The sequence below is a fragment of the Artemia franciscana genome, chromosome 12 (genome assembly GCF_032884065.1).
Source record: "Artemia franciscana chromosome 12, ASM3288406v1, whole genome shotgun sequence".
Taxonomy (NCBI): Eukaryota; Metazoa; Arthropoda; class Branchiopoda; order Anostraca; family Artemiidae; genus Artemia; species Artemia franciscana.
In genome coordinates, this window is record NC_088874.1 from 14,857,219 (window position 1) to 14,869,515 (window position 12,297).

The following is a 12,297-nucleotide window of genomic DNA, read 5'->3' on the forward strand; positions in this document are numbered from 1 at the left end:
CCCAGATACCCGGGAATATCCTGTCATTGTAACAATACCAATGGTTGTCATTTTTGAGTCAGATGTCCAAAAACGACTGAAAAAGCTTGACGCATCGAAGTCGAAAGGACCAGACGGTATACACCCGAGACTACTCAAAGAGACTGCTGAACTAATATCCTCACCTTTAGCACATATTTTCAAGAAATCACTAAAGGAAAATGCTGTCCCCTCTGACTGGAAAAAAGCTAAATGATGCTGTCACTAAGCACTTGACATACAACAATATCATGTCTCCAAAGCAGCATGGTTTCCGAAATGGACATTCCACGGACACAAACCTGATACAGTCATACAACGAAGTCACAAAACTACTGGAAAAAGGGACACCCATGGACATGATTTTGTTGGATCAAGCCATAGCATTCGACAAAGTTGCACACCTAAGGCTGAAAAGAAAGCTTCAAGCTTGTCGCATCAACTTGGACATCATTGAATGGATTGTAGACTTCCTGGGAGAACAAACCCAATGAGTTACTCTTATTAATGATAAAGGAGTACAGGATTATAGGGTTACTCATTGCAGCTTGTGAATTGTCCTTATTTTTAAAAGCAAGCTTGTATGAGCGAGTTTGCCGGATTTTCTTGGCTAATTTGCAAATTCAAATCATGGAAGGCAAATCATGTGGATATACCTCATCAGAAACATTACTAATAATACCACAACAATCTGGGGGTTTTAGCCTAGCATCGGTGTCTGTGCCCCTGTTTAGTGCATTGGTAAGAAACTTAGCTGCATCTTTGTTATTAAGCACCAAACATCACTTTTTGCTCAGTGGTGTCAGATTCACAATATAAACGAAACAATCATCGGCAGGGCACTCAAGATACACATTAAGAATTATTAAGCTTATCAAGTCCTTTTGGAGGTTTTTTAAAAATCACAGAGTATAGATTTTTGCTACTTCAAGAGGATTTTCTGCACCCTCAGTTACACTAGCTTTATTTTGACCTGAAGAAGTTTAGGCGGCTAATAAGGTCATCCAAAGTTGAATGAAGTTCATTAACCTAGTGAGTCGGTGTGGCTATGACCTCCTCTGAGAGTATGGGTGCCTTGTTCGGCTCACATATCACAAACTTCGAGAGTATACTTTTCTTTTCGTCATAGGTACGAATGGCTTTTATAAAATCAGCAACTGTATCTTGGGGGACTAATACGATATGAGGTACAAGGAGAAATTTCGGCTAACTGTCATAATTCTTCCTTCTCCTTAATTTTGCCATTAGTTTAAAATACTGGGCTGTCTTTGCAATTATTTCATCATACTTGTTACCCGATTTTATTATCCGAAAACAAAGTTCAAAACGGTATTATAAACTAAGATCAGCTTCATTTACAATGACTTATATTTTATTATGTAAAGAGCATAGCCGATTGATGAAATGTTTTACAGTTCTTGAACCAAAAAGCACTTACTGAATCAATAAGTTCATAAGACATCCAACTTGATACGTTCCAAACACACCAAACTGGTGTGTTCATTTTGATATCTGGATCAAGACTATTTCTATTGGCCCTTCAGTTCTTTGGTATGGCTCAATAGAGTATAAAATCTTTTTTGGAAAGCTTTTTTGAATTTTGTTCGGTTTTGATTCCCAAAATTTTTTATTTGTTAATATAATGAATACTTCTCCAGTTTTAAATCTATGACTTAAAAATAAAAGTGTTTTATTGTAATTTATTAGTTCTAATTAGCTTCTTTTGATTTTTTTCAACATCTCCCTTAGCATTGTCTAAATATTTTCAGCTAAATGCGATTAATTGTTCCTGAGATATTGCAAGTACGCCTTTATAACAATCAAGATGTTCCTGAGATATTTTACATAACGAAAAGATTATATTGCAAACCAGCATTTTCACAAGATGGATGTACATAGTATTCTTTTATTTAGTTCAACGTCCGCTGAAATTTTCAACTAAATACCATTAGAAGATCCTTATATTTCGCACCTAAGTCCTTTTGGCAACAAAGGTGCACACAGTTGTATACTGATTAATTTCAGGAACAAAAAGAGTTAACTGATAAATTAACTCTCCAAAAACATTTAACTTAATATCCTTTACTGTACCTTAAATATTGCAGATGTGCCATTTTGAAAACCTGGATGCATTTTTGTCTTTGTTTTTGTTTAACATCCCTCCCAGAGGCATATTTTATAAGCCTTTCAACTAATGTAAACAAAGTGGCTATTTTGTAAACTTTACCATAGTTAAGGGGGTCCAGAATTGAAAAAGAGAGTCTTTTATCCTTGAAGCACAGTTCAACTTGCCCTGAAAGTTTCAACTTAATGCCCACAGGCTTGGGAGGCATTTCATCCCCAGAGACAAAGTTACTAGACCTTTCGACCATTTTGAAAAAAAACACTTTTTCAAAATCATGACCAGTGTTGAGGGGAGGGGGCATCAAAAGAGGCAAGGGAGCTAGTTTCCCTATGACCACTCTTCAATATTCCCCTGGCCACACCCTGAAATTTTTAACTTGATACGTTATCTGTTCTTAAGATGTTGCAGATGCACAATTTTGACACCCAACATGTACAAAGTGTGTTTAGATTGTGTTCAACAGTCTTTTTAAAAGTGGTGGGGGTTAAATCATCCCATGGGCATATTTATTTGGCTTATAGTCTATTTTGACGAAAACGGTTATTTGAAATGTTTATCAAATGTTTTTGGAAGGAGGGCAGCTAAAAGGACATAGGAAGGGAGTTTGCAGCCCCCCAGCCACCTTCAAATATCCCTCACAACATATCCAAAGTCATAAAGACTTTGGGATGGGGGTGGGTTGTTTGCTCTCCATTCCCTCTTCAAGATCCCTCCAATATACCTTAAAGGCTTCAACTTAATAATATAAACCGTTCTTTTGATATTGTTGATATTCCCTTTTGACAACCAGTAAACACATAGTTTGTTTTGTGTCCGTCATTTCTTTCAATAATACCTCAAAGTTCCACTTTAATATCCCAATGTCTTTCTGGGGAGTCAAGATCAAACATGCCTCACTTTTCCGAATAAAAAGCCTTATTTATGTCAACTATGGGCAACTTGCATAACTTACAACTCTTGCCACGGGGGTTATAGGGGGTATTGTTAGCCCTGAAGGTATAGATGATTGACCTTTGGTTTATTTTGAACATGACGACTGTCTTAAATTTTTGATCGGAGGTATTTTGGGTAAAAAGAACATGGGAGGTACCGGATGCCCTCCCATAACTTCTGGCTTTTGAAAAGGGCATTAGAATTTATGATATCTCTAAGTCCCCTCCAAATTTCGAATGAGTAACATCCAGAGTTTTTACGGCCACCCTTTTCGTGTGAAGACAATACATTGAAAAACAATACATTGAAGCCTAATGGTCCTTTAATATTGGCAACGCTCAAGAGTTGCCTTTGATTTTTGGTCGTTTTGGTCTTCAGTTAGTTATTGATTGTTATTTATGGTCATCTTACACTTGAATTACGATTTTATTTTATTTCTGCTCGTCTTATTTTTATTTAGCTCTATATCTCTTTGAAAATTTTAATTTTTGGTGAAGTTTTTTTTTTTTAATCATGGTTACAGCAATATCTGCTACCTGCTAAAAAACGATCAATGGTCCATAGTAACCAAATATTGAAAAAAACAAACGTGTTAAAAGAAAAAAAACTGGCTTGTGAGAAACAATGCAAATTGAGGCAGATTCAGGAAAAATAAGTATTCTCCAAATTAGTCTTAATTGTAAAATATTATTTGGGAAACACCCGTAGGAAAACTTCGCAAACCAGCTTGAAATCCTTAGAATGTGTTATATAAAAAAAAGTAATCCGTTAGAGTCAGCATGGCTGAAAACAATATATTTAAAAGTTACAGTCCCCTGGCTTAAACGACAAGGAAAATCATTTTTTCGCATGGCTAATACTGATGTGCCTTGTTTTTACACTGCTTGCGGGGTACTGAACCATCATAGAGATATTTTTAAAGGCTCATTTAAAAGAAAATTGCTATATCTACTTGCTTTTGTGATCAACATAACATACTGTTGAAAATGATATCCTTTTTCTAACAAAAAACTGCATCCTCGTATTCAAGATGATGCTTCATTGGGTATGATATCCAATTTGTGTGACTCAGATGCCTGGTCGCTTGGGTTTGTTCTTCATTTTATTCAGCTAAGAAAAACCCAAAGGCCTTTTCCTGGGTGTCTGTGATATATGTATCCTGAATAAATTTTTTTATATCGTATTTCTCGCTACAACTTTTTACTTGAGTATAAGATATTTTCAAATCGAAAAATAGTTCTTATTCTCTTTCAACGAAAATATATAAATAATGTGAACACTTTATTTCTAATAAAGTTTTTGAGATGAAAATGTTAATTTTACTTTCTTCGGAACTGGAATTTATGTCCTGTAGTTAGGAGTGAAATTAGCTACAAAAATACACAAAATTTATTTTTAAATCACTTAAATGGTGATTTTTCTCCACATTATATATTTTTTCAAATATGGGCTTTGAGTTTTGGTTACTGTTGACCCTAGAAGTAACGAGATAGGTTTATTTATTCCTGTGAAGTTCATTAAAGTTAAAATAAATCCTTAATCGATCATAGAAAGAGAAAAGTGAATTGGAATAGCCTTTCGTAATAAAACAGGGTCTAAACTATAAAAATACCCGTTCCTTCTATAAGATAATATGAAAAAAACTTCGTTTTCTTAAAGAGTTAAAGAGGCTGCGTCCCAAAGTCGAACCTTAAAACGTACAGGAATTAGAAGAGGCAGTTGGGGGGCTGCCGCCCCCCAAACCCCCAGCTTTTAAAGACTCTTTTGTACAGGTTTTTTTTTGGGGGGGGGACTTCATTGTTACTAATTACTAGTTTCGGCGCAATGGTTCTCCTGTCCTCTTGTGTTTAACATTTTTCGAAGTTATTCCATTATTCATTCATTTCAATTTTTTGTTAATTAAAAGAGGGCCTTTCCGAAGCCAAGAGCTGGGGGTTAGCAAAAAAACAAAAAACCTGTACAAAAGAGTCTTTAAAAGCTGGGGGTTTGGGGGGCGGCAGCCCCCCAACTGCCTCTTCTAATTCCTGTACGTTTTAAGGTTCGACTTTGGGACGCAGCCTCTTTAACTCTTTAAGAAAACGAAGTTTTTTTCATATTATTTCTGTACGTTTTTCTACAATCCATGGTGGATGTAATTTAATAATTCCTGTACTCCTCGTACAGGAATTAGGAGAGGAACTTGGGTGGCTGCCGCCCCCCCGCTTTTAAATCATTGTATAAAATAGAAAAAAAATAGATAGAATGACCGAAATGTTTCTTTTGCTCATAAGAAGCTAATATTCTGTTATCTCTCAAATGATAAGCTGTCCAGGTGTTATCAAAAATTTTTCTGGAATGGAGCTGGATTTTTATGATGCTTGCAGTCATTCTCGCCGTGCCGAGCTGATTATTTTGATGTACTTGAATGTTGATATTCGTAACTTTTAAGAATTTCAAAAATTAACATGGGACTATTAGACTATTAGGACTATAAGAAGACTATTAGGAGAGGCAAACCCCCCGCTTTTAAAGACTCTTTTGTACAGGTTTAATTTTTTTTCATATTAATTCTGTACGTTTTTCTACAATCCATGGTGGATGTAATTTAATAATTCCTGTACTCCTCGTACAGGAATTAGGAGAGGAACCCCCCCCCCCCCGCTTTTAAATCATTGTATAAAATAGAAAAAAAATAGATAGAACGACCGAAATGTTTCTTTTGCTCATAAGAAGCTAATATTCTGTTATCTCTCAAATGATAAGCTGTCCAGGTGTTATCAAAAATTTTTTGATGTTGTGAAAAAAAACCGCCAGTAAGGGTCGAAACTTTCGGGGGGTTAAGATTTTCCTACGAAACTTTCATGGGCACTTACTCGGAGAATTCCGCATCGAATGAGTCTTCGTACACCCAGATCCGATGTCGGATGTGACATCGGATCACATCCGATCGGAAATTTTGCAGGTTTCTTAGTTGGAGCTCGGGCTACGAAATGCATCCCTCCCCATCCGTCTGCGACCACTGGAACCGAAGATCGCTTAACATTGTCGTGTGTCGCCTCTTTATAGAGGCACGAGTGTGCCTCCTTGAAGAACGCGAAGAAAATCATGGCTAGTCCTAGGACAAGAAAAGTATTGCAGGAGCTTCGTCCTAAAGATGAAAACAATGTAAGTTATTTTTTTGAATAGCATCGTTAATTGGTTCACATATTCAGTAAATATACATTGTGAGGCAGAAATCAGATAGAAGAAAATAAATGTAACCTTGCATTCAGTAGGCTTTCTAAAAAGGCATATAGGCTAGGGTAAGACCCCAGTTTTTCATAGCACCCAATCTTGAAAGATATCTCCGATTTAAATATATGGTAAAATTCTAGTTTAGTGACTTCTTGCTATCTTGGAAAGGGGTTAGGCTAGGAAAATGAAACTTTCAGGGATGGGTCTACAGGCTAAAGTATGTAAAAGCAAAGTAAGTTTATAGTAAACAGTATTACTGGCTTTTGTATAAAGTGAATATATCACTTGATGCCTTTTTTATGCTCTTTACAAATATAATAATTGATTCTAGCCTACTGGAAATTCAGATTTAAGCACTTTTGACCTCTTAAAAATGACCTAAATATTGGGTATAAAAAAGGCTTAAAACATTGGTCTTAAACTTTATAACATTGGACTGAAACTTACTGTTTCATTATAAATCCATTTTTTAATGTTATATTATCCACAAGCACTGATTTTCCATGGTTAAATTAGATAAATAAATTTTTATCAATATTATGGTGTTTTCTTCTTCCTTGTTGCCAAAATTTCAATTAAAGCATGCGTTTTCTGTTGTTTTTTACAAAATAATAGGATATTTGAAATTGCAAATCTGTAATAGTTTAGAAACAAATTTGGGCTATATATTTGCACATCAGGGGGTGGGGATAAAGCATACCATATATTAAATATGTAAACTAACCATTGCTGTATTTAATATACTTACATTTATAGCAAACAGTATAACAGGTGTTTATAATAGCTGACTTTCATATTTTTGACCAAAAACACATACTTTTATTTTAAATTCAATGTCAAGGAAGAAGAAAACACCATAACATTGATAAAATTTATTTATCCAATTTAATCATGGAGAATCACTGCTTGTGGATAATATAACATTAAAAATATGGATGTATAATCAAATGGTAAGTTTGAGTCCAATGTTTTAAAGTCTGAGACCAATGTTTTAAGCCTTTTTTATACCCCATATTTAGGTCATTTTTAAGAAGTCAAAAAGTGATTAAATCTGAATTTCCAGTATAAGCAATTATTATATTTGTAAAGAGCATAAAAAAGGCATCAAGTGGTGTATTCACTTTATACAAAAGCTAGTAATACTGTTTGCTATAAATTAACCAAAAGCAATTATTATATTTGTAAAGAACACAAAAAAGCATCAAGTGGTATGTTCACTTTATTGGTAAGTCAATTATATGAACTGCAAAAAAATTACCCCATTTTCATTACTCTTAATAGTAAATATCACTTTTAAAGTAAATTGGCAGGACTTTTTAAAAACAACCCGAAACCCATTAAAAATGACAGAGAAAAACAAAAATTATACAATTAAAATCATAATTATTGAAAACATTAAATAGGAATCTTGTAGCCCCACCTTGAATAACAAGAAAATACCAGTTTTGTATGTAAAGGTTAGTTCTAATGTATTTTATATTATTTTTTTGTTACAGGCCATTGAAATGTCATAAAGAGTTGTTTAAGGCCTTTTTTGAAGGCTAATTTTTGCATAAGCATATTTTAATAGATTTAACTAATTTTTTCACTTCACAGTATAGCCTAATCTACAAACTAAAAACAAGACAATAAGTTGTCTTTTGGGGCCTCATTAAGGGTTCAAAATAGAATTTAATCCAGAAGGAATCATTTTATTTGGAAAGACTTATTCTTTTAAACTTCTTTATTGTTCAGAAAAGTTTTTAAAATCAATTTATGTTCATTTTTAATAGACATATTTTTTTCATTAGTTAGTAAAAGGAATATTTATTAAGTTTGTTTTGGTCTATCTGCATAAGAATTAGATTGTAGCTTATTGTTTAGGCTTATATTTTGGAAAAAAGTACTGTTTTACTGTAAAATTGAAGATCTACTGGATTTTGTGCCATCCATACAGCTGAAGCCATACTGATCACCATCATGTCAAAACCTCGAATACATGGGTCATAATTCATAATTTTATTATGAGTATCTCATAATTTCATTATGAGTATCTTATTGTATTATATCTTGTTCAAGCTGCCTAGTCTTCTCTAATACTAAAAATATCATTTAGTTTTATGTAAAACAATAATTTGTCTTATCTAAAACTTTAACCTAATTCACTATGGCCACAGTCTAGGGCTGTTTTTAGGTGTTGTAATATGAATATGGTTAGTATTTTACCAGATAAGGATGTAAAGTTGATGCCCCTCAGACAAGATTAGTGGACCACTTCTTCTTGAGATGTTTGACCTATATGCCCCTGGTCCATTATTTGGGTGTTTTTTTTTTGTTATTCTGACCTTCAATGGTCTACAATTCTAGTCAGCAGAAGATTTATGAATACCCCAAGGTGACTGTGAGGAGGAGTATACAAGAGGGAGGAATTTTGATGCTATATCATTGCAATGTCATCAGGAGTGCAATTACTGACACATTTTGGAAATAATTGAATATTTTAAAGTGGTTGAAAATGGCTCACAATTGAGAAATTCCACTAACTTAAGCAACAAAAATAAAAGCAACCAATACTGAAAAAGAATTTACGATTTGGTTAGTTAACAAAAAAGTTAAATTTTTGTCTAAAAGCAGGAAATCAAGAATCAATGTAGCCAGATGTTTTTCTGCTTGAGGTTGCTTTGGTTACCAAACTTTATCTGAGGTATCTTCATTGCTGGGGATTTTTTGCAGGTCAATGTAAAAAGTAGAATATTTCACACAAAGACATCAATACAGTCATTTTTTTTCTTATTGTCCTTGATAAGCTCCCCTTGGTCCTCCCAAGTCAAAACTTAAAAGCTACTTGACCTCCCCATTTAATACTCCCTTAAATTTTCAGCAGGGTCACTTAAGCTATTAATTTATATCTTTAGTCATACATGAGTTATTGTAGATATGCCACTTTAACAACCTGGATGCACATAGTGTTTTTTACTTATTTCAGAATTTACTGATAGTTTCAACTAAGTAATCCACCAAAGTATCTATTTTGAGATTATGTGCAAAGTATTAGATATTAAATAGGCATTAGATATCTAAAAGTATTAGATACCAAAGTATTAGATACAAAGTATCTAAGTATTTACCAAATGACATATAGCAATCGCAAATTCTGTCTGTGTGTCTGTTGGTCTGTCTAGATAAGATATTTATTCCAAAAAAATCTCTATCACAAGCCCTCAAAGGGCCAAATTCAGACTTTGGTCAAACTAAACTTGAACAAAACAAGTCAGAAAAAAAGGAAGGGGACAAAATAATCAAATAATACAGAAAAGATCAAGAAATAAATATGTATATCTACAAATTGAAAGGGACACTAAAAAAAGTCCAAAAAAGAACAAAACATAAAACACACAAAAAATTCATATGAATTAAAAGGGAAACTAGACCAAAAACAGGGGGGCAAGGAAATAAGTGCAACAACCTAGGCAGCACCTCACAAAAAAAGGGAGAAACTAGTTGGAAATTTTATTCATTTTTTTTCTGTGATGAAGGGAACAAAGGTTTTTTCATATCTGGAAGTAATGCAGCAAATGGGACACAAGACTGGGATGGGCTCAGAAACAGCTCAAGGCTGTCGTAATCTGGATGGTGAGTGACGTTTGGGGAGAATACTTGCTGTCCGAGGGTTTGTTATTGCATTTTTATGGCACTTGGTATTAACCAAGTCACATATAGCAATTGCCAATTCTCTCAGTCTGTCGGTCCTGGTTTGCTGCTTTAGGCACTTCCAGGTAAGCTAGGACGATGAAATTTGGCAGGCATATCAGGGACGGGACCAGCTTAAATTAGAAATAGTTGTTTTCCCAATCTGACCATCTGGGGGGAGTGGGGGGCTCGTTAATTCGGAAAAAATAGAAAAATTGAAGTATTTTTAACTTACGAACTTGATGTTTGGAAGGATATCGTGTCTCAGAGCTTTTATTTTAAATCCCGACCGGACCTGGTGGCATTGGGGGGGGGGGGGATATGGGAGGGGGAAACCTAAAATCTTGGAAAACACTTAGAGTGGAGGGATCGGGATGAAACTTGGTGGGAAAAATAAGCAAGTCCTAGATACATGATTGACATAACTGGAACGGATCCGCTCTCTTTGGGGTAGTTGGGGGAGGGATTAATTCTGAAAAATTAGAAAAAAATAGGTATTTTTAACTTACAAACGGGTGATCGGATCTCAATGAAATTTAATATTTAGAAGGATATCGTGTCTCAAAGCTCTTATTTTAAATCCTGACCGGATCTGGTGACATTGGGGGAAGTTTGGGGTGGGGAACCTAAAATCATGGAAAACGCTTAGATTGGAGGGATCGGGATGAAACTTGGTGGGAAAAATAAGAGCAGAAGTCTTACATACATGATTTACATAATTGGAACGGATCCGCTCTATTGGGGGGGGGCTAATTCTGAAAAATAAGAAAAAATGACGTATTTTCAACTTACGAAGGAATGATCGGATCTTCATGAAACTTCATATTTAGAAGGACCTAGTAACCCAGATCTCTTATTTTATCTTAACCGGATCAAGTGTAATTGGGGGGGGGGCAGTTGGGGGGACCGGAAATCTTAGAAAATACTTAAAGCGGTGAGATCAGGATCAAACTTGATGGGAAGAATAGAAACCTGTCTAAGATACATGACTGACATAACCAGACCGGATCTGCTCTATGTGGTGGAATTGGGGGGGGGGGGGGGTAATTTTGAAAATTGAGGTATTTGTAACTTACGAAAATGACCAGATCTTAATGAAATTTGATATTTAGAAGGATCTTGTGCTTTAAAGTTCTAATTTTAAATTCCTACCAGATCCTGTGACATTGGGGGGAGTTGGAGGGGGAAACCGGAATTCTTGGAAAACGTGAAAATTGGGGTATTTTTATCTTACGAATAGATGATCGGACCTTAATGAAATTTGATTTTTAGAAGGAATTCATGTCTCAGAGCTCTTATTTCAAATCCCAACCAGATCTTTTGACATTGGGGGAGTTGGAGGGGGAAATCTTGGAAAAACACTTGGAGTGGAGGAATCGGGATGAAGCTTGGTGGATAGAATAAACAAATGTCCTTGATACGTGATTGACAGAATCGTACTGGATTTGATCTCTTTGGGGGTGTTGGGGGGTGTCAGTGATTTGGCGAGTTTGGTGCTTCTGGACGTGCCTGGACGATTAAAATTGGTAGGCGTGTCAGGGAGCTGCACAATTTGACTTGATAAAGTCGTTTTCCCAGATTCGACTATCTGGGGATAAAGGGAGAGGAAAAATTAGAAAAAATTAGGTATTTATAACTTACGAGTGGGTGATCGGATCCTAATGAATTTTGATATTTAGAAGGACATCGTGACTCAGAGCTCTTATTTTAAATCCTGACCGGCATTAAGCCTATTATTTTCCTTTTTAAATCAATCTATTGATTCATAGAATTTTGTTAGAGCTCATACCATATGATCTCTTGGGTCTTAGCTCTTCTCGCCTCGTCACAAGTGCCATATGAGCTCTTAGCTCTTGTTTGAAAAATAGAGGCACAATGATAACCGCTTTCACTCAAGGTTTTCTAAACCAATTTTTTTTTAGGAGCAGAGAGTAAGGCACCTTGCCTTTTTTGAAAATTGTTTGCAAGGTTCTTTTTGGATTGACTCAATTTTGTCTGATTCCTCACAAGAGATGCCAGGGTGCCAAACTAGACAAGCATATTCAAGATGCGGGCGGACAAAAGACGTGTACAACCTCGTGGAGTGAGAAGGGGGATGCTATATTTATTTAGGAGCTTAAGGAGGGCGATAGACCCATTAGCTTTATGGGTGATGTCTTTCATGTGGATATTCCATTTTAAATTTGAAGAAAATGTGACTCCTAGTAATTTAACCGGGGACCCATAAATTTCAGGAGGGATAGGATTTAGAAAACAGGGCGAGGATTTGAGGAAACAAATCAGCATTATCATGGACTTAGAGGGGTTTACTGTCATATCTAAGTCCAAAGCCTCACTTC

General features: G+C 35.3%; 1 protein-coding gene across 2 annotated transcripts in view; it reads left to right on the forward strand.

The window, feature by feature from the left end:
- Positions 1-6,121: 6,121 nt before the first annotated feature.
- LOC136033730 (ADP-ribosylation factor GTPase-activating protein 1-like) overlaps positions 6,122-12,297 on the forward strand; it is a 40,596-nt gene continuing 34,420 nt past the window's right edge. For both annotated transcript variants that reach the window (XM_065714621.1, XM_065714623.1), the window contains exon 1: positions 6,122-6,220. In XM_065714621.1, the coding sequence (XP_065570693.1) occupies positions 6,161-6,220 (60 nt within the window). In that variant the 5' untranslated portion in view covers positions 6,122-6,160. The remainder of the gene's footprint in view (positions 6,221-12,297) is intronic.